Genomic DNA, 23236 nt, shown 5'->3' with positions numbered 1-23236 from the left:
ATGTAAGAGAAAATAAATTTGGGCAAAACAAATCCCAAACAACAAAAGCTCTCAACTCAGCATGGGATGTTTTGCAGCCTGTGATGATTTCTAGCTCCCCTAAGAGCCAGAGGCACATTCTTGGTGGGGTCACTCAGAAAACAAGCTTCTACACACCCCAAGAGATCATTTTCCTATTCACCCTAGGATGAACAGGTGCATCCCATCAAACCCAGAAAATGGATTAAAAAATTATTTTATAGCATTGGACTGGCATGTAGAAATATTTTCCTAATGAAAAACCAGCATCAACAAGGGTCAGGCATTTTAGCTAATCTGTGCTGCCCCAATAAAATCCAACAGTTTGCCATTGCGGGCACTAGTCAGGGTCACTATTTTATGAAGTCTCAGATGGACTTTAAAGCTACTTTTCACTTAAATTTTATTAAAAGATTTGAAATTTCTAAAGCATTTTCAAGGAAAAAAAAACATCCTGGCAAGTTCTCACTCCCCCTTGGAGCAAGCACCAGAAGTAGTATCTTGTTTTTAGAAACACTGAAATCCAGGTGCAGGGAGGGTAATGCAACAGCTACTGAACACTTCCATCTACTCATTAAAAAAAAAAGGGCACAAAAATAAACTCCCTTACGGGTTTCTGAGTCAGTTTTGTTTCTTTACATTCAAACCTGTGGATGCTTGGATGGTTGGGAGGGAGTTGTTTCTTGGAAGCTAAATCGCTGGCTGTTGTCCATTGAAGAACTCAGGTTTAGAGGGATATCCCCTTGGACACCCACAGAGGACATGTAGGGAGCTGTATTTTCAGAAGGAACATAAAGTGATGAATTTTCAGGCAAGCTGATGAGGTCGTTCCCAAAGATGGACTGACGGTCGAGGAGGAACTGCTGGGCACTTTCAAGAACGACATCTTTCCCTGGGAATGGAGAGCAGAAAATTCAGCTTCTGAAGGCAGGTTGCCTGGGTTTACATAAGTAGAACTGAAAAATCACAAATCCCAACTGCAGCAGCAACTGAGGAGCCTCACTCCAGCAAAATGGCTTGGAAGCATCTGAGTAGAACTTGGACTCATTCAAAAGCGCATTAAAATCAAGGGGAGTCTCTGCAGGTAACCAGGTGGGTTCTGCCTGAAAGCTGAGATGCCTCACAAGTGAAAAACTGAATGTTGGAGACACTGAGGAGAGTATGAGAGCAGCTGCTCTTCTCCTTCATTAAAGATGTATCATTCTCCTTCTTCGTAGAAGGACCAGAAAGGCTTTTGCAAACAGGGGGTGCTCCAGGACTCTCTTCAGTGTACCTGGGCTTTTAACGCCCTTGAGGTGCTCATGAACGAGGCTGAGGCTGGAAGTCCTTGAATGACACACAATGAATCACAACTGGGGCAGGCTCAGGTGGCTACAGCACCAAACTGGGGCTAACAAGAGCTTCTCTTTCAGGTCTGTCTCTGAACAGCTGAACACACATGAACACTCATCATGATTCCAAAACCTGGACAACACTCTTGGATTCATATCTAAGGTCAATGACACACTTTATCAGTCAGCAAGTGGATCAGATGGACTGTTCCCTTGAGGTCTGCTAAAAGGTCTGGAGAAAGAGACACACAACCTGTGCCTCTGGCTCCCAGCAGCTACTGGGGCACCTCCTCTGCAGCAGGAACCAGAGGAAACCCAGGACTGTACAGCTCTTACCACCCCTACCCACTGAGATCACCACACTGCTCTAAGGTGGCAATGAACAGGCAGAGAAAGCAGTGGAAACACTGACAGTCATGATGGGGACCCATTGCCAAACCAGTTTGGTTCCATTTACCCTCAGTTTATCCCCCACCCTTTTCCCACAGCTCAGGAACTGGCTTAGCAGCTGCTGTGGAAACCCTGCTGACTGACAATCACAAAAGTAAAATGACAGACGTGGTTTTCTCCCTCAAATGGCAATCTCTCAATGCTGGACATCATATCTGGCTGCCTGAAAGACATCACACTGCCAAGTGCACAGAGCTGCTGGTGCTCCTACCTGGGCAGGTGGTGTTGAATTGTGGGTTGAACACTTTTGAGGGCAGCTCAGTTGCACTCTTCTCCAGATCCACTGTGAGTCGCTGCATCTTGATGCAAAAATATAAACTACAATGTACAATTATACAAAGACAGGGGAGCTTGTTAGAACTAGGCCATGTCTGAGCACCGGTGCTTCACCCCACGGCACAACACCCACCAGTAACACAAGCTTCTCCTCCCTGCCCGGCCTCTCCTCCCAGCCTCGCTGCACTTCTCTGAAACAGCCACACCATGTGCTCAAGGGCAGATGTGCCTGAAGGACTGTGGGAGGTGTAATCCCCAGTTCAGCACTGGCTAATACGGTGTGAAGCTCACGTCACACGAAGGCCCAGGCTGGTGTCACTGTGGCAGCCATACAAAGCAAACCCCAGTCCTCTACAGCCAGAAACAAAGAGGAAGGAGATTTTCTTTCCATTTTCCTATGACTGTCTTTTAAGTGAAGCTAGTTTTTGCTTACACAGTGCTCTAGGCACAGAGCTCCTGCATGCATTGCTTCCAGGCTTCTCCATGCTCATGACTTTCTGTAGGACAAGCAAGAGCTCCTGGGAAATTTAGTGGGCTCAAGGACTGAACTATTGAACATTGCAGCCTCCTTTCCTGGCCTTTTCTCTCATGCAATGCTTTTAAAAAGGTTACAGTCCTTGCTTCCAAGACTTGCTAATTAATACTAACTATTATTATCTTAGACACTCTCATTCCTAACACTCAGGAAGTGGAATTACCTAGTAAATTCAAAATTATTAAAACCTAAAAAGGATGTTGATATCATGAAGAAGGCCTAGAGGCCTTTTTGCATTTCATTAGAGTAGATAACACTCTCCCTGTGCATCTCTAGAAATATCTGGCAGAACCATCCAAGCTTTCAGTCACACAGGAGAAAGAACCCAGCCATGCAATACACTTCTAACCTTAATGCTTCCGAGCCTGTAATTTCCTTCACTGTTTATTAAACCTGCTCTTTCTGCACTGCAGAAATGTCTGTGTAAATATCAATTCCAAACAAATACTGCCAAACAATTTCTCCTTGTTCTTCATGTACGGGCATGCAGGAACCTCTGTTCTAATTGCATGGTATTTTACTGCTCTTGAAACATACAGGGATGGCTGCACTTTGTAAAGGCATATTTTATAAAGAGCTTTGGCACAAAGACACTTTATAAATCTATGGTATTAGTAGGATGTGACATTCTCACTCAGAGAAAGTTTAGAGCAGCCAGTTGCAATTAAAGACTCCAGGACACCAACAGTCAGTCAGAGCTTGTCTCCAGACAAAGCCTGGCTAAGTGGGAAAACCAGGTCAAGAGTATAATTCAACACTCTCCTGCTGCCCCCAGGAGATGCCTACGTGCTGTGCTTTAGCCCACTCTCCCCTCTGGTTATGAAATAACTTCCTCAGTTATGCACAAACCCTGCTTCACAGTTCCATTATTATTTAGGCAAGGAGACCTAGGGGAAGAGGTCCCTGCAGTGGGCAGGGGGTTTGGAACAGGATGAACATTAAGGTTGCTTCCACCTCAGCCATTCTGGGGTTCTATGGCTGTTATTATCATATCTCAGAAATACACATCTCTTACCGGGGACAGACTGGCTTCCATTTCAGTCAAATTCCACTCACTCAGAGATAAATTTGGATTAAAGACCTGTTGGGACAAAAATACAGTTAGGGCTCTGAAAGGTGTAATGGTTTGAGATTCTCATGCCCTCCCCTGCCTGCTGGAGGGTGCAGCCCTGCACTCACTGAAGCTGCAGACAAAGGCTCCTGTGCTGACCTGTAGCACAGCTGGGCTGGGCTGTGGGCATTTGTGCTGCTGCCTGCCAGAGGAGGCACAGCACAGACACCCCATGCCACTGTCCTGTCACAAACCAGGATGCTGGTTTTAAAATCAAAGCCTTTTTCTGCTGCTCTTGAGTCCTAGGACACTTCCAGATTCACATGACTTATTTTAAAAGTATTCTGAATTTAGTAGCAGAGAACAGGTTACTGTTGCATTACGGCTTTGGTGGCAATTTCTTGAGAACTCGGAGCAATTTGGGAAAAGGAGCTGTTGATCTGGGGCCAATTTCATGATTCATTCTCACTCTTGTGACATTAGTTGCACAGAGAGAGAAGTGTGTCAGTAACAGGAAAACGCTTCCTAATGAGAAACAAGAAACAGGAACCGACAGTCAGTGACAGAGCAGGCCATTAGCAAAGCTCTCTGTAAAGTCAGAATCAAGCACAGACACTTGGGAACTGACTTGAAGAGAATAAGATTGATTTTTTTTAAAATTACTTTTCATTCTGTTTATCCATGTAAGCTTACAAGATGCCTTTATCTGAAGCACTTCCTCAAGGGGACATATATTTGACATATAGATTTTCTTCTTATAGAGTTATTTGATTATTGGCAAAAAACCTTTCATATACACAATCTAGGAATATCTAAGATGTAAAATATGCAGAAAATAAATTAACCCCTACAAACTAGCTAGAGAGTCATATTATGACATCAGACCTGACACATTTATTTTACATAAATGTGTCAGGTCTGATGTTGATTTCTTCACCAAATGCAGTGTTTTGTGCTCCTAGAAGTTCAAATATTAAAAATAAAATAAAATAAAAAAGGCACAATTTAAAGCTGAAATCTTATGAGCAGGTCAAAACAGAGCTGTGACTCCACAGGCTACATGTGGCAGATAAAATGCCACATGAGAACAAACAGCATGACCTGATTCACAGCCCAGAGGAACCTCAGTGAACTTCACAGCTCTGTTCGATGCAGCCTTCCCAGCAACACTCACATCCAAGAGGCTGGCAGGCTCCAGGCTGTACTGCTGGCTCCTCAGCAGCAGCTGCAGCCCCTCCAGGCTCCAGTCAGTGCCCTCCAACGGGTCTGAAATATCTGTTCTGAGAAAACACAAGGGGAAATATTGCCACAAAGGAAACTTGCATAGAAACCTACAGAAAGCAGGACTGAGCAGCCTTCCAAAAGGATGTTTATGTTTAAATCTCATTTTGAAAACCAAGGGCCCACTGTCAGCCTGGGCTTATGCCATAAAATTTGATTTAATCCCTGAGCACAACTCGGCAGAGCACACAGGGGACTGGGCAGATGGAGATGAGACAATCCCTCTCCTGGGTGACACGTGGTTTGGGGGTGGATAGTCTGTGCCCATCTCCTTAACACTTGGAAAATTAAAGCTGTCCTTAGAATAAATCCTTTTAGAGATGCACTTAGAGCCAGAACAGGCTGTGTTGCCACTCTCATCGGCCCAAGATGCTGGAATTACTGTTAACTAACGCTCTTTAAAGGAGTGACTTTTAGCTGCAGGCATTTACCCTGCAGGCTGATTTACTAGAGACATTCAGATAAATGAGCAACAGTGAGGCCCTACTGTGATTAAACCCCAAAACAGCTATAAAAAATTTCTCTTAAAATCAGGTCTTTAAAAAAGGATTCTTTTTCTTCTAGTAATACGTTTTTAAGCATCAAGTGGGTTCAGAAGGAGGAATTTTATTCTCTGTAAGGACTTAAAGGAAAATGGAAGCTTTTCTGATAACCCTGTTGGGTGTTTTGGGTTCCCCTCCCTCATGGTCCTCCTTACATTGCTGCAGTTGCTACCAAGAATGAACTGCAGTTAAGTTCCACATCATCCACCCAGTTGCACCATGCTTTCCTTCTGCAGGGGAGGCCTCCTGGACACTGCCCCATGACATGGGTGCTGTTGGGGTTTTAGTCTCAGAGCACAGCCCCAGAAGTGGCTCACTGGAATCACCCTGAGGCTGAGCCTAACATCACAGTGCCAGTCCCCTGGGCAGGGGTGTAGCACAGTCCAGTGCAGGCCTGCAGATACAGATAGTCTGGGCTCTAGCTTTCACTTGGGCAAATCTCTCTCAATGCAAAAATCCTCTTCCTGCTCCCACAGCTCTGATGCACATCCTCTGACAGCTCTTCCTCTGCTGGCTCCTTCAAGCAAGTGATCCACATGCCCCCTCCCTCAGTGAACTGTCCCCTGGGACTCAGGAGTCGTCCTCCAGCAGGTGCCACAGGTACAGGATGGAGCTCTCCAGGCTGCTCTTGGCTACTCCAAGTCACCCTCCCTCCCCACCCTGGGAATGGGAGGAGAGGGCCATGAGCAGGCAGGGCCACAGCTCTCCCTGGCTCGCCTCACCTGTCCAGCAGTGCCCTCCTGCCTCTCCTCTCAGGTGGCTGGGATGTCCCTGGTGGGGCTGCACCACAGCTGCCCTTGCCCTCCAGGACAGACTGAACCATGGCCACCGGCAGCACCGGGGGCTCGGAGCAGGTCCTGCAGCCGGGCAGGGGCACCTCAGGCTCCGCGCTGGCTTTCACTCCAGGGCTCACTGGCTCCTCCTTGATCAGCATGAGGCACTTCTCCCTGCATCAGAGACACGACTGAGCACCACACACAGCTGCTCTGCAAAGGCCTCATGCTGCTGGGAAGGGCAGGAGCACAAGGCATTGCTTCCACTGCCCATCAAACTGCCCCAGAAGGTCTTTCTGTTTCCTCAGATGGGCAAATGAAGCCAGCAGCCTCTTTCTTTTCAGCAAGCTCCAGAAACATGCTCAGCTGGAGTATCTGCAGTCACTTCATCAGTCACAGCTATAATGAATTTTCCCTATTCAATTGTTTTGCAAATACAGAAAATACATTTCTATGCACTCATCATTTCTTGGGTGAGTGTTATGGACAGGTTAAAGGGACACTGAGCTAGAGAGATTCCCCTGAAAAAGAAAAGTCTCCACCCTAGAGATAGGAATGGGATCAGTAAGACCATCCCATGCAGGAATTAGGATTGGATCAGCAAGCACTCTAGAGATGCCAATGACACAGGTCAGGATCTTGTAGCCCTTCAGGACTTGAACAGAAGCTGCTGAGATCTGACAGTCATAGTCAGATGTTTTACTTGGTTGAAGGCAGAGATTTGTATTTTCCAATGGGAGAGGCACACCACATTATTTCCAGGTGGACAAATGACAATGAAGTTTTGTTTAGAAGCATTTTGTGTGTAAAAGCCTACCCTTCGTTACTTGTAGGAGACTTTAGAGCTCCTTGTGAACCTGCACAGCTGGAGCCAAAGTGACAAAGGCATGGAGATAACAGGGAAAGTATGTGACACTACAGAGCTTTCCTCAACATTCCTTTCTGATCATCTTCTCATCTCGTGGGGCCTAAATTCCCACCAGAAGTGCAGTTGACTTAGGAAGTACCACACCTGAACTGATTGGGGCCATGGCTGGCTCAGATGCTAAAGTCATGCAGACACAGCACAGATCAGAAGCCACCAGATGGCACTCAGTAATTAGTAGAAATAAGCAACTTAACTTGAAGGTTATATTAAAGATTTTCTGCCTTGGAAATGGCTTCCAGGTTTGTTTTTTTTAAATCTGAAGCTCTTTACATGCTTCTAGTTAATTTTACGGCTATGGTTTCAATTATGCAACAGATTTACAGGCAATTTCTAGAGTATAACTGCCTTGCCTTTAAGCCTGAGAAACTGTTTCCATGATTCATCTGTCTACTTACTTTCCACTGACATAGCTTTTGCTATTCTGCTACCAGCCCTAAATACACTGCATGTCTGTGGCAGGAAGAGATAAGCATTAAAATACTCTGCATTAAGTTCTTAAGTTACTGGGGCCTTTTCACAGAAAATTTGTCAAACATCGGAAGTTGTTGTGATGCAACCTTACTGTTCTCATTAGCTGTTAGATGTAAAATTTGATTGTTTCTTCTTTGCTAAAGCCAAAGGAAACCCTCCTTTCTCTCTTTCAACAAACCCAGCAAGTGTTAGTATCTCATTATTTGATTAAGTCTGAGACAGTCCCTGTCTTGACGACAAAATATAAAGAAACATGGAATATTTCTCAAAAAGCAGAGTGGAAGTTCTCAGCATGAAACCCAGGACTTTGTTTTGAAAGTTATGTTGTTATTATATGCCTCTAAAAATGTGACCCACTTTGCAAACTGGAAGAAAGTATTCCATCCTATATCTCTATAGAGATTTGTGAATCAGACAGAAACTTTGGTAGAATTACAGCCACAAAAAAACTCAAGAGAAGAGCTGCATAGGCATGTTTATACCCAATTCTCCTTATTTTTAACCACAAACATGTTTACCTGTCATTTTCAGGAGGGGATTGCATATTCATGATGTTGGATGGTGATGCTTCAGTAACATCAGATATGATGGGTCCTCCAGTGATTGCAGGGCTGTTTAAGCAAGAGGCAGGCTCTGTCGATGGCTAAGAGGAAAGCAAAAGTCATACAGATTTATCATTCTGACCCCAAAACAAGTCCAAGGCCCTATCTGAGATGGTTAGGGTTTATTCACTGTCCTCCCTGTATGGAAACCAAGAAAGCTTTTACCTACTATGCAACATTATAATTTCCTCTCACTTTTCCTCCAACAGCACAGAGGTAGAGGTGTGAAATAAACCCTGTGAAGTGTCAGCAACCAAGAGGTTTCACCATGTCTGACATTTTGCCTAGACTGCTCAGCTTCTTTTGGAGGGAAAGATCCAACAGGGCTGTATGGGCCTCTCATGCCAGCTCATGTATTTTAACTGCATGACAGAAGTGCTTGGTGTCTGCTCTGATGACGGTGGGGACACCTCAGAGGCTACAAAAATCCCACTTTTAGAACTCACTTCTTCCTCTCTTCCCTCGAGGTGAACCAGGCTGGGGTAACAACATAGAGTTCAGTGTGTAGGGTCTGCCTTTCCCCACCAAAGCTCATGGCCTCCCTCATGAAGGCATCTGTGAAACTGGGGAGCTGAAGAAGTTTTAAATGTCACCCAGCTAGCAAACCTAATTTCTTCTTGACTGCCAAGCTCTTGCCAAATTACTAACTCCATAATCTCTGTTATTGTTTCAAACATTTCCCCCCCTGGCCAAAGCCATCCCACAGAGCTCAGAGGCTGGGCTGAACCCACCGACTGTATGAAATAGGGGTCATGGAGGGGCTCTGCAGACAAATGCCGGCTGAACTTGGACACTGGTGGAGCTGCGATCCCGTTGTCAAGCATCAGAGGCCTGTGAAGAGAAACAGTTTTGTCTTCCAGCAGGTACTGACTGGCTCCTGGCTGCTCATACACAAAATATCCCTCAGCCAAGAGCTCTTGTCCCCCGTGTCCTCTGGTTTTCCTTAGCTGTAAGAGTCTTTCTTGCCTGGTGTTACGGGCAAGGAAGACAAAAAACTGTTTTGGAGGAGATCACAAACAGAGAAGGGAAGGATGCAGACCTGCCCATCCTGCGCAAACCTACCCAGAGCCCCCAGGCAGCACTCTGCTCTGCACCAAGTAGCTCCAGGCTGCATACCATCTTTTCCTGCAGCCATTTAGAAGAGAGGCAGGAAAACACAATCATGAAAGATAAAACGCTAAGGATGCAGATATACACACAAGAGCTGAGGTTTCTGAAAGACAGACCTTTGTGTTTCCAAGGAAGCAGGAACTCAAATTACCTTGCAAATTGCAGTTGGTTGTGTGAAGTGTAATCCCTCACCATAAGGGGGTCAAAACAGTTGCTGTGCAAGTAGTTCTGTGCTCTCCTGTCCTTTTCAGCACACTTTCTCACTAATTATTTTTTTTCTTTTTACAAAAAACCAGTTGTCTAAGACGTTTCTTGTGCTGCAAAGCTTTTACAGGGAGGACACAGCCCTGACCATGAAAACTAGAGGTCAGATCTGGCATCTCATTTCTCTGCTTGCCCAAGCTACTGGAGGAAAAATTCCCGTCATGAACCTCAGCAACTCAGCAGCTTCTATTCTCCCCTTGAGCCCTTTTCTTTGCTACTTGCAGTGTTTAACTCTTCCACGAGACTCAGCAGACAGGGTAGGGAGAGATGCACATACCCTGCTGGCTTGTACAGATTATGGGCTCATGCATTCAATCCTGTATTGCCTTTACAACCCTCACAGGAGGAGTCAGTCAAGAACACTGACTTCATGAAAATTGACTCCTTTGAGTCACTCATGGGAGGTCTGGCTCCTTTCTCTGCAGCATGGAGAAGTTTCTAAGTTGTCAAAGGCCACAAGGTAATAAAGGTAGGAACTGGAGGCAGGTCCCTGTCCTCAGCAAATTCCATTCAGAAGTCTCTTTCCCTCCTTTTAATCACAAGCACCACAAGGCAAGAAAGGCATAGCTGCTCTCCTGAAAGGCACTAAGCTTCCTAATTCAAGTCACTATTCACTTGCCTTGAAGAGCCTATCTAAAGATACCCCTCAGCTAAAATTTTTCCCCACCTTCCTCCTTGTAAGGCCTGCAGGTTAACACCACCAAGTGTGGATACACACCACACTCAGTGACTGTAGGTCAAACTGAAGATGTCTGTGGGCTGTTTGGGCCCAGCCCTGCTCCAACAGATGACAAGTGGAAAACTGGAACCTGTAGGACCAGCAGTGGGGTCCTGCCCTTTAGCCTTGCCCTAGTTAGCACTCCCATGTCCCACTGCGTGCTGTGTTCCCCAAATGAAGGTCACGAGCTGACACGGTGCTTCTCTAAAGGGCAGTGAATGGGGCCTGTCAGCAGGTCTGACTCTGCACTTCAGCCCATTCATTTCCCATCACCATGGAGCCCTGGTCCGGTGACCGCCTGCCTGGGCGAGCTGAGCTTGTGCTTTTAGTGAGGGGGCAGCATTATGCACCCGTGAGCGTGTGCACCACACACGGGTACTTACAGCTTCCTCTTTATCCCAGTGCTGCTGGGGCTTGATTGGAGCTGGCCAAACAGAAACTGAATCAGCTGTCAGGAGAGATCAAAATCCGGTGTTCATCAGCAGAGTGATTCAGCACTCCCTGCTCTCACAGCCATTCTTATCTCACACATTCCTCCCTCCCAACAGCACCCCAAAGCTGGGAGCAGCCATAGAATGTAGGAGCCAAATTGCATGAGACATTGGAGACCAAAACAGAAATGAGCTGTCCAAGAACTCAAACAGCCTGCCAGGCTTTCAAGGGACACAGCCAGGTGCCTGCTTTGTGCAAAGATTCCTGGATGCATGTGCTCAGCACTTTCTCTCTCCACTTTGTGCACAAAGAACTTCAGCTGGTCCTAACAGACCTGTGAAGTGCACATGCAAACATTCCAAGGCCTGGAGTTAGACCTGGATGCATTAAAGTTTTCAGAGACATTTAGAAGGGGTGCTGTAAAGTCTGACAAAGACTTTGCAAGTGAAAGAGGCAACTCCCTATGGAGAGCCTGGATGGAGGTCTGAGCTCTTTCAGTTGAGTTTTTCAGCTCTGTAAATGTCAGTGTTGATATAACAGGACAGTAAAAAGGAAGCAGAGTAGCTTTAGAGAGAAATCACTTAGCAACATATTCCCAGGTCAGCTTGAACTTAATGCTCTGCTTTGACCTCCAAACAAAGAGAGCATTATTATTATATATCACAGCTGGCTCTTACTCATTGCTCAATATAATAAAATAGAGTTGCATAAAAGCCTCTACAAAAGCTCTATGAAGCATGTGGCTGGTCCAGCGTCAGAGCTGGAGGAAGGCTTGATAACCTCGTGCATTTCTGGCCAGTCCTATGACTCCGTGATGCCACGTGAGGGTCAGAACATGGGGACCAGGTATGTGACGTGCTCAGTCATGTCAGCACCATCCAGGAATCACTGGAGAGCCTTTTCTATACTGGTCATGTTAGATTTTAAGGGAGATGGTTCTGCAGCCTAAAAGGTTGTACATTAATTCCTCAGCTATACCAGTAACACCAGAAAATGTAATAGCTGCTGTTACATTCCCCAAGTGAGTCAATGGGTGGCCAATTCTGCCACCTCCAGCTTTCCACTGGTGCTGGCAGGAGTGGGGCTCCTCTCATGGACAAATGGAAGAGGAAGATTTGGGAAGCCCAAAGGCATTGGTACAAACAGAACATAGCCAACACAGGGCAATTAGTGAGAGTTGTGCTCTCTTGCTCAGGATTTCAACAGAAAAGTGGTTTCTAACATCACAAAAAGGACTGTCAGGGAAATTAAAGTCTTTTGCTTAAGGGTGCTGTCTGTGCTTTGTTAATGACCTGTTTCCATAGGACACATAAAAGCATCACACAGTTTAAAAGAAAGGGAAGATAATTACATTGCAATATCACAGTGTGGAGATTATGGGACAAAAGATCAGAGGAGGACATAGACCAGGCAGTACAAGTGAGTTTGGAGTTTATATGACTACTACCTTGTTGATGACTTTCTGTTGCTGTGAGTGGTTCTGCCGGAGAGAAACAACTTCTCGCCAAAGAACTTCATTTTGCCTGAAAACGAAACAGAAATTTTCCATGAGAACAGAGACATAAACAGCCCATGGTACTGCCATGATGCACAGGAGATTCAACTGTGCAAAGTCTGTCTCACTTCTGGGCTCTTGCATTGTTTGGATCTTTTCAGGGACCAAACAAGGTCACACAACTGCTTTCCTTTTTCTTCCTTGACCTCAAAAGAACTATAGATCAAAGAATGGAGGAAAAACAGATAAAGAAAAGCCAACATTTACAGGCGAAGGTAACAAGAGGACATGCTTTTGTGGAACATTCAAGCCAAACTCAGAATTTCAGCAAGGCCTGATTTGTGACTGTGTCTTATTTAGATCACCCAGACTGTCCTTCCATGGGAGCCAAGAAAGCCCAGCCTCTCCACAACTGCACCAGTGCTCCCAAAGACAAGATCCTATGAACAGAGACCCTGTGTATTCTACCTGCTTAAAACTCATACAAGTGGTGGTTCAAATGCATGTTTGGGAGTGACTGGAGCAGATAAAAGGATGCTCCTGCATCTCAGAGCCTTGAACTAGGAGGACTGCAATGATTTTATTAGCAGGAGCCACTGATCTAACCCAGCACAGACCTGTGTCCAGCTTGTATAAAGAAAATTTATTTTCTGTCTGTAAATGAAGCAGCATAGAGGTGAGCTTACAGGCTTCCTCTAACAGTCAGCCCCACTAGGTGGAATGGAGAGTCCATGCTGCAAAAGGTTTTGTCCGGCAATCTATCTCTAGAATACATGGATGTACCTAAACTGGCCAGCAAAACCTATCATACAGGTGAAACTGATAAATCCTTTTACTTTTTAGTCTTTCTAGTGTGGATGGATGCTAGAACTGGGAAGGTAAAGTCCAGAGATCTGAAGAGCACAGTAGAACAACTTATACAGCAAGAATCTCTGCAGTGAACTTTCTGTACTGGTACTGACAGGATTTCCAGCAAAGCAGCATTCCTTAGTCTGACAGCTTGTACTGGAGTTATGTCCTAATTGTTCTTCACCAGTGTAAATTGCTTAACGGGGATTCAGCTTGGGATTCTCCTCTGTCTCAGTTTATAAAAGTCATATTATTTTCATCAATTGAATGCAATTTTTCCAGATGGAGGGAGGGAGCAAGCAAATCAAAAGGGAGAATAAATTAAAATCAAGGCCAAATCATTAATACTGGAACTCCCTAAAAATTAAATCAAATGCAAACCCAGAAAGTCATTGCTGTTGCAGTTGGATTTCACAGTGCAAACTCATGCATGTGCTAAGTGTGGGAGTCATTAAAAAATTATGTAGGATAAAATTATGTATCCATTGCACGTACGGTGCTGGGCTGGAATGAAGTTTCCCAGAATGCAGAGTTCTCTCAAGGCCCAGAATGACAGTGTCATCTGGTGGTGTATGAATATCATTAATGAATTCTCATTATAGAAGAGTTTGGGTCTATTTGATTATTCAAATGCTTTTTAAACAAAGCTCTCTGTAAAGATTAAAATTCTGGAGGCAAATAAAAGCCTCTCCAATTGCATGGTTTATATAACCATATCCACTTCCTAATCTTTTAGTGACCATGTCTGAGTCAGAAAATCCCAGAGTCTCAGACAGCTGGAGGTCAGGCAACCACATGCAGGAAGCATTGCATCAGCTTGGTTTGCTCTTACCCAACAATTCTGGCCATGTCAGATGACACAGTCTCAGGGAGATGAGTCTATGGACTAAATGATACAGAAGTTCTTATATATTATATTATAATATACTATATTTTTTAGTCCAGTCACAAATTCTGGAGGTGAATGATGGCAGAAAGGTAATTTCTTAATATCTGGAGTGGACTCTAGCAAATTTCTGCCAAGTACTTTTGTATGTGCAAGAGAGTTACATCTTTATCACCATTTCCATCTGGAGGAAATAGCGATCTAAGTCCCCAGGTTATGCACATATTTCCTGTCTGACCTTCTCTGTGCTTTCCTCATCTGTGAAGGGAAAACAAACGAGACAGAAAGGCTGAGCATTAATTCATATTCTGTAGATCAGGTGTGCATAGAAACCCTACATGTTGTTGTCTCAACAGATCTCTGGTCAGTCCCTGGCTCCACGTGCTCCCTGGGGAGGGAAGTGTGCAAGGTTCCTCCTTTCAACCATTCCCCACAATCCACCACTCCAGAGAAGCAAATGCCCGTAAGAAGCAGCCTGAGTAGGATTCAACTCACTGCTTCATGTCCTGCACTTGACACTCCATGTTCTCCTGCTGACTTCTCAGTATCTGTACCTCGTATAGCAACCTGCTGAGGTCCTCCTGGCGCAGCTTGGTCTCCTCACTTTTCACTACTGACACCTGAGGAGAAAAAAATAAAAGGTAGATTTTACCTGTGCAAGAGGGGCCATGGACAGAGAGAGGTGGTGGCTCAGGTGCAGGACTGTCACCAGCTGAAATACCAGGACAGGCCACATGCCAAAGAGTCTGAACTATCCTAGGAGTATTATTGCAAAAGCCAAATAGAGCAAAGTGCAGGAGAAATCTATTCATAGAGGGTCTCCTGGAAGAAGTACATTCCCTGTCAGAGTAGGGACCTATTTCAAATCAGCTTGGGGGGAAAACAAAAGTATTTTGAGTATCAGGGAGGAATTGCTCTAGATAGATTTAATCTTTCTACTTTGACTACAGAGATACTCAATCAAGCCTCATGTTATACAGGGATGTGTCTGACATAATGCTTCAAATTGATGTACTACTCTTGGATTTCCAAAAGGTTTTTGCTCAAGTCCCTTATCAGAAGTTGCTATGCTAATTCAGTAAGAGAACACTTTGAGGGTATTAATAACAGGTTAAAAGTCAGAAAACAGAAGGCAGAGTAGGTTGTCCTTGTATAAGAAAAAGAGGTGGCTGTTGAGGACCCTGCAGGATTTATGCCATATTTCTCTAGGAAAGCAGTAACAATTCAAAGGCTGAGGGGTGAGAAGCAAGCCTGGCCCTGCAGCACTACACAAACATCTTGTGTTAGAGAGCAACAGAGCAGAAAAACACAGATAAAACTCTGATGCAAGCCAAGCACTACAAACCAAGAACCCCCAGCCCAGGTGCACATGTGTGTGGGGAGGACAGGAACAAGACCGGGGTGATGCTGGAGTTATGCTGAGCAGGATCTGGCAGGTGCCTGTTCCCCCCTCCCACAGAGTGCCCCTCACCTTCCTCTTGATGTGCTCCAGGAGGTGCTCATGGCCCTGCAGGAAGCAGAGGTGCTGGAACTCAGTGTCATCCCGCTCAGGCTTGACAAGCCCACCCTGTTCGATGTTCACCACCTTCCTGAAGCCGTCTGCACAGAGAGGATATGGCTGATGGGCACTCCCTCCACCTCCCACCCTCATCACTCTTGAGGACATTTCTGATCACCCTTCACACTTTCTGAGCTGTCAGTGCTCATACCTGGACATGCTTTTGGGCCATATCCACCAAAACCCAGGGCAAGAGAGAGCCTTGTGCATCCCACTGGCCACCCCTGCTGCAGCCTATGCCATGAAAGTGCTTCTGCCATGGGTACGTTGGTCTGCCAGGAGCTTAGGGAAACCCTGTCTCAATTTGCAAGCCACAGGGATTCAAGAGAAGGTTTTCCAAAGGCACAGACCATCAGCAGGTACCACTTTTGGAAAAAAAGGGTCATGTGTACATTTGGAAATCTGCTTTGAGTGATTCTTTGAAGTCCTCAAAAGATTTCTAAGCTGTATTTAAGGACTGGCCTAAAATTTACAAAAACGCTACTATAGAGTGAAATATCAAAGTTAAAACTTGACTAAGGAACTTAATTACTCAATTAAAAAATTCCAAGAACTATCAGAACAGTCATGTTGAAGTGGCTGAAAATCACACCTAAACCTCCTTTAAGGGGTAAAAATGTCTGATCAGCAAGGCAAGGTTTGCAGGGAGAAGTGTTTGTTACTGGTTCAGTGATGTGGCTGGTGAAAGGGATAAGCTCAGGGCACACAGCCCACAAGAGCAGCACATTCTGGGGGAGGTGTCACAGTTGGCAGCTGGATAAAGCTCCATACAGAATAAAATGGAAAATTAATAATAATAGGTCACCAAATCATTGCAAAAGAGGCAGAACACCTAGTAGATGAAAGTTCTTAGCTCACCTGAAATGTAATCTCAGAAATTCCATGCTGGAATTTAAGGTAAGTACAAGGAGATCACTAGTCTGGGATCTGAGGGGCAGATCTTCTTTGGCAAAATCAATAATGCCACAAGTCATATACATGAGACCCCAAACTTTTCTCTGTACAATTCTCTCCCATGTCTCCTGTCACCCCCATATCTGTGGGGCCCACATGTCCTGGGCCTTGGGAGCTACACTTACACATGTTCAGCTGCCGGACAAAGCTGGCCATGTTGTTGTGCTTGAAATACTTGGGCAGCACCTCCTTGGCAAAGCGGCCTTGGTCGAACACATGGAAGCTGGTGCCATTCTGCAAAGGAGATAAGGACAAAGATGAAATCAGGGGAGCATCCCTGACCACAAGAGGGGCCCAGGAGGAGTCCTACAGCAGGGGAGGTCTTGTTTTCTGAACTGTCACCTTAAAGCTAAGAGTGACAACAACCCTCAATGACAGATGTGCTCCTTTCAGTTCTGGTACAGTCAGGTCTCTGTGGCTGCAGGTTTGACAATTTTCTACTTTTTGTCACTGCTTAGTTGAGAGTCTTGGACGTGAGAAAGAAACCACTGACTTGTGCCCAAATAGCTGGTAGGTGGTCTGGGATCAGCCTCTCTTGCATGGACTTCACAGAAAGACTCAAGTCGTAAGAAGGCCATGAAAATGGGAATTGCCATTATAACCCCTGCCATTATAACCTACTTGTTCAGATCTAGCCACAGTCCATCTGCTCCAGAGCACAGCAGTCCTGAGGGAGCACTGTCCGGAGACATGGCGCAAGAAACATTACAAGGCAAGAAGCAAATCATCTCGGGAGACACCACATTTTCCTAGAAGCTCTACACACCTTTTATTGATTATTTTTAATAGTAAACAGCCACAAAAGCAACCCACAAAAATGTTGATAGTCACGCTTTGCAGTCCAAGCTAGAAACACACATGTTAATCAGATAAATCTTCAGTTTCTGGGGTTGCATTGCAAAGACCCATGACTGACAAAGAAGGCAAACTGCCTGAGATTGCTGGCAGAGAAGATGCACTGGAGGCCATGTGCTTTCCCTGCCTGGCCTTCTACCTGCTGACAGCTACATCAGTGCAATGACATCAGCAGATATTAGGGACTTGCCTCGGCTGCAGCTGAGTTTCAAGGGACAAGAGCTAAAGACAGCAGAGCCTGCACCATGTTGGCAGGGAAGGGTCTGAGACCAGCACTCCACAGTCATCCTCCTGCTGTGTTTGGTGCAATTACCAACAGTCAGAGGTGTGTCAGCCTGGGTAGGTATTCCACAGGGGCTGCAGTGTTTTGTAAGAGCTTTCAGGCTCTGTGTGCACTAGGAAGTGAGTCTCACCTCGCACCCATCAGGGGGTCTGCAGCAGCAAGGGTGCACTCAGGGAAGTCTGGAAGTCTCTAAAAGAGGGAGTACAACCAGGGCCATGAGATAGCTCAGTGACTAAAGAGGGGCTGGTGTGTGCCTGCAGCCTGCCCATGGCCACCAGAAGCCAGCCAGCTGGCAAACCCTGCTGCTGTACACTACATTTCCATCAGCAAATGGTGCCAGCTGCCTCTGTGCTCAGGCTCATTTGGCAGCTCTAACAATTAACACTCACCAACACGGGACTTTGGGTCAGCTGCACTTCTTGCTCCTTGCTTGCTACTGCAAACACTGAACATGACTGTGCCTCAACAGTGCTCTTTGACCATTTTGGGGGTCTTTCCTATCATTCCTGACCCTATGCAGCAGAAGCAAAGGCTGATCAAGCACTTAAGAGATTCATTGACAACCTGCATGCTGAATTATCCTCACAGACAGAGTTTGCAGACAGGACAGCAGGGACCAGGGTTTCCCAACACTATAGACACTGCCCTAGGGACAGAGCTGGTTTATTCAGTTTCCCTTGTGCTTCTGTCCCTTTACTCTGGGATACAGCTGTGTGTCCCAGGCTGGACCCACTGATGTAAAATGAGAAGCATGGGAGTTTTGTACACCTCAACAACACTTTATGGGCTCTCATGAGAGGCCAATCCTTTGAATTCAGGGCCACAATGTTCTCAGAAGCTGGCACACTCAGAAAGGTTCCTACAGACACGAGACTTTGGGGTTACCGTGTGTTCACCGATGAACTGTGCATATGCCAGTTTGTTCCCACACTGCAGCTGTGCCTTGGCTGTTTTACACCAGGGGAGCACAAGCTCGGAGAATCTCTGGAAGTCTTCTCTGCTCAAAGCAAAACTGACTCTGCAGCATGACAGTCGTGGCAGATGCTTATCTTAACTGCTTTTGACAGAACCACCAGGACAGACATGTTGTGCTCTGACAAGACAAGTGCTAGTCCAGGAATTTGCCAGTTCTCCCTTACTGCATCTTCCATTTAAAAAATTAATTGAATTAGTTCTTTCCCAATCTACCACAGACACAGAGAGCAGACCTTTCTTTTCCACCTTACAACACACTTTAGTGTATATATAAACCATTACTGCATTTCCTCTCCATCTCTTTTTTCATGCTAAGAAACAGTTCACAGGTCCTTATGGGTCCTGTTTTCTAGAAGGACTGATTACACACAGAAATCTTAGGTATGCACACAATCTCTCTGCTCCAACATCACCAATGTATAGAACCTGAAGAATATAAGTAACATGGATACCTGCAACAACAGAAAAATTAGACACTTAAAAGCCTTACCAAATCCTCCAAGGATGCAGTTGTAGCCTATGTTAGCTTGCAGGAAAGCAGAGCATGGTGGTGGTCAGTTAAAAATAACAGTGTTCCAAGTGTAACAGAGAGGGGACTATTTACACAGATTAGAAAACAGTTTCTAGCTTTAAAATCCTTATTTAAAACACATGATTCCAAAACGTGGTGCTTTTCAGAGGTATGGCCATGTAATACCAGCATCAAACAACCATGGTCACAGATATCAATGCAGCTCAAATCCTGTCTCAGGTTTTGAATGAAAATTCTACTGGACACAAAGTGTATGTAAGAAAGGCTGCTTTAGACTTTTTTTACCACCCCCTTTAAATTTGCTTGTGTTACATATTCTTGATTTTGGAGAACAAATTTATGCAAACAGTTTGTCTAATAACTCCCTGTTGAAAACAAATCATGTTATTTACAGCAAGTCTTAGGTCAAAATCACAATGTGGTATCAAAATGTTGTATGAAGGGGACAAATCATTTTATTTCTGTGATTGCACTTAGTGTATTAGTGCCCCTGTGACAAATAAGAAGCGAAAGCAAAGTAATCAATCCCTATGAAGCTGTACAGACAATATATACCCACATCACCATGATCATCACACAGTCTCATTGAAAAATCAGGTAAAGATCTTCCAGTATGGTTTAGGGTGCCAGTCTGAGATCTGTTTAAATTATAAATTTGAGTCTGAGTTCTGAGTGTTTTTTATCTGCTGCCTTCTAACTAGACATTTGTGAGAGGCTGCTAAGAAACACACGTTGCTTTTCAAAACAGCAGTGAAACTTTTTAAGGGCTTTGCACATTTCCTGACAAATGTCAGGGAGCTGCAGATTCAAGCAAGGTGAAAAACATTTCTCTCAAAGCATGTGGAATTCTTAGAATTTGAACATTAGACACTTTTTTGCATGTTTCAGTGAAATGTGTAAATACTATAATTAAAACACCCACAAAACAGTTGCCCTTCTGAAACAGAAAAGCCACAATATTTCAGATAAATAATACCAAGTATATCCAAAAGTTCCTGTACTTGAATCCTGTTTTTTGCACTCTGCCAGTAACTGGGCAGCACCTGCCAAGGACAGGGCAGCTTCTGTGCCATGCAGCTCTTGGGCCTGATACCTGGGTTTTCCCTGTGGTTGCAGGCATTAGTGACACCCAATATCTTTTGTACTTACAGAACTCCAGCAGATGAGATGGTTTGTTTCAGGGTCTTCCACCAGCGTCCAGAGTTTTGTTAGGAAGGCTGGGACATTGCTGGAGTATCCATCCATCACCAGAGAGCTGGGTGAATCCTGCATAGCTTTGCAGTGTCCCAGCTAAACTGGTCCCATTGCCCTGGGCGCGCCTGCGTCCCACAGAGAATGAACCACCCAATTTTATCCCAGGCCAGTGGAAAGTAGGCGTCCAGGGAGTCACATCAGCAGTGCTGCTCGCACTCTTAAAAACTCAGCACAATGGGATGGCATCACCAGCCCCAGAGAACAATACACAGAATGAAAATGCACTGCAGCCGATCTCGCAGAGCTGTGAATAAATACGCAGCGTCATGCAAAGGGAACACGTGCTGCCCACCTTATGCTGGGAGGTGAGCAAGTCACCAGAGAAAACCCACCTGCCCAGAGTCTGTGGGACACCCAGGCGCAGAAATCCCAGGCTTGTGAAGGCACCTGGGTTGTTATTTTGGAATTTTCTTGCCCTAAACTTTGGCTGGCACAGATGAACGATAGCTGGCCAGACTCAGGGCTGTACATCTTCAGCAAAACTTTGAAAAGTCAAAACTGTAAGCAGGTTTAGCTACTATGTTATTTGTCAACAGAAATTATTTTGCTCTTGAGTGAGAAAAGAGGATGCTAAAAACAGCTACACATAGAATCTATTAGACAATATGATTTTATCATTAATATAAAAGCTTTAGATAGCTCTAAATATATATGTGGTTTAATATCAAGGTCATTTCAACTCAGAAACTGCTCTTTAAGTGACTAATAAAATATAAAATCAACAATAAATTTTCCTGAGGTCCTTAGCAAAAACTTGCAAAGCTCAACATTCCTGCTAAAAAATGAAGCAGAGTTCTCACCTGATAACTACAGAGTCTTTTAAGGCCAAGCACTGAAAGAGTCAGGAGGTGAGAAGAGACAAGATAAGTGTCACAATAAGGATAACAATGCATTAATTTTTTCTTGCCATTTTCAAAGGGCAACTTAGGACAGTGTACCCAAGAATGTGGCATTTCCCCTAAAACCCAAATCACCATTAGTGACTGACAAAACCCAGCAAGTAACACAAATTTTATGTAAGCAGGTGCTAGTCATGCCAGAAAACATCATCACACATAGGAGTCACAAGGTCAGTAGTGCCACAGCAGAGTGGAGTAGATGCTTGACGTGCACTGGAAATAACAATCAGGTTATTCCTGCATAGGTGCTTGGACAGAGGACCCCGTTCCTCTCAGCTGGCCTCTGTGAAGTGCCAAACAGAGCTGGAAGGAACAGTTGCAGCCCCTTGTCTGCATACCTGGAAGACTCTGTGTCCATCTCAAAGAGAAAGATAATAAAATATTCAGACAAGGATTTCTTCTGGGATGTAATGCCACAGTTCTGGCACTGGAGCAGACATTTTGCCAATTCAGTCAGGTTTAAAAATGGGAAAACTTCCAAAACTACAATTCATTCTCAAGAGTTCCTGTTGAGAAAAATGAAACAGAAAAAAAGGGACAGAGATACACATTAGGATTTAACTAATAAATCAATCTGGACTACAGAGGAGGTTAAAAAATCAAACTTGAAATTTCACCATATTTTGAATTTGAACTTAAAAAATTATGCAAATCTCTTGGTCAGTTGTTTCACAGTTTTTTTAAATCAATCCTAAGAAGCTGAGTGATACTTTTCAAGAATTAAAAATGTCAGATCAAATATTTTTTGGGGGGGAAAAAAGGTCTTTTTTCCTACAGTGAGATTTTGCTACTCTGAGTAATAAAAATGCAAGGGAATTTTCTGGTACTGCTGCACTGGTATTCAAAAAGCTGAGACAGATTTCTCAAACTGTGGGGGAAAAACCTCTTTGCAAGCAGAAGCTCTGCACAGAAAACAGCCTCACATATCCATTTTTTACTGAAAGTGCAACAGAAGGCCTAGAGTAGAAACCAGCAGCTTAATGACAGTGGTCCTTGCCTGTGATGAGATCTTGCAGTTCGGAAAAAAAAAACTTTTTTGACCTTGACTCCAGTTTGCAAAAACTGCACTTACAATGTCTGACACAATAAGGGAAAAGTGTATTTTAATCAACCTTTCCTGTGAACTATAATGCAGAAGAATAAGTGCCTGGGAAGAAGGTTTAGAGCATCAGATCATTACTTAACTTTTCCATTTTCCTTCTTCCAAAATGTGTTGCATCTCTCTTCTTGATTTCTGCACAAACAAAACTACCACCATGACATGTTTTTTCAGCCCTCTCATAACCAAGCAAGAGATTTTTAAAAGTAAACATTCCCCTTCCCAGGCCAGCACTGGAGTGTGCGCCAGGTCTCACACTCTCACTCTGAATTTCATGGCATGTCCTCTCGCTGTAGAAGCCCCAGGTCCCAGAGCCACAGCATAACCTCAGCAGCACAGGTTTCATTCAAATGAAAGCCCATGCACGAAGAGAGCCTCAAAACAGGGTCAGAGGTGAAATCCATGAAGCAAGTATGGAGCAGCAACGCAAAAAGCGAAACGCAGGAGGGAATACAACTGCAGATTTTTTTAGAATATGCTGCTTTGAAGCGTGACTCCTTACTTTGAGTGTGAGGCAGCAGCACAGCAGCTGTGCTATCTTATCTACCATCATATCAGCGACAACCCCTTCCCACCCAGCCCGGCTACAGCAGCCAAGTGACACCGTCCTGCTTCCTTCCTGGGAACTCAGCATCTTCTGCCATTTTCTCTGACAATCACCTTCGCAGCTCGGACATTGCTTTTCCACTTTTAGCTGCTTTTAATGCTGTCTCTAACACACATCTGCCAAAGCGTTAAGGCAAAATGAGGTCTCGTGTGTTCAGCTCCTTTTGTTTTATGATTTCCTTAAAGCCTTTGGAGCCATTAAGAAGGAT

The 23236-nt window shown here is 44.8% G+C and overlaps 1 protein-coding gene across 1 annotated transcript; it reads right to left on the bottom strand.

Moving 5' to 3' along the window:
* Positions 1-659: 659 nt before the first annotated feature.
* On the bottom strand, positions 660-20441 carry HSF4 (heat shock transcription factor 4). Its single transcript, XM_005526430.2, has 13 exons — positions 20319-20441; positions 16650-16758; positions 15484-15611; positions 14508-14632; positions 12230-12305; positions 10734-10798; positions 8990-9089; positions 8175-8299; positions 6207-6431; positions 4836-4941; positions 3626-3691; positions 2011-2098; positions 660-910 (listed from the first exon to the last, which is right to left on the bottom strand). Exons 1-13 carry the CDS (start codon positions 20439-20441, stop codon positions 660-662), a joined length of 1587 nt encoding a protein of 528 aa, XP_005526487.2.
* Positions 20442-23236: the final 2795 nt, after the last annotated feature.

The sequence above is a fragment of the Pseudopodoces humilis genome, chromosome 14 (genome assembly GCF_049639895.1).
Source record: "Pseudopodoces humilis isolate 2021_Gansu_Grassland_sample_001 chromosome 14, ASM4963989v1, whole genome shotgun sequence".
Classification (NCBI taxonomy): Eukaryota; Metazoa; Chordata; class Aves; order Passeriformes; family Paridae; genus Pseudopodoces; species Pseudopodoces humilis.
The sequence above is the reverse complement of the archived record's forward strand: the minus strand, read 5'-3'. Positions and strand labels throughout refer to the sequence as shown.

Bases quoted from the DNA above. Each gene is read 5' to 3' on its own strand.
- HSF4 (XM_005526430.2), bottom strand. From the start codon at position 20,441: ATGCAGGATTCACCCAGCTCTCTGGTGATGGATGGATACTCCAGCAAT. The intron at 8,300-8,989 runs GTGGGTTCAGCC...CTTTCCTCTTAG, and splicing joins ACCCCTATTTCATACAGTCG to CCATCGACAGAGCCTGCCTC. The intron at 911-2,010 runs GTAGGAGCACCA...CTCCATTCCCAG, and splicing joins ATTCAACACCACCTGCCCAG to GGAAAGATGTCGTTCTTGAA.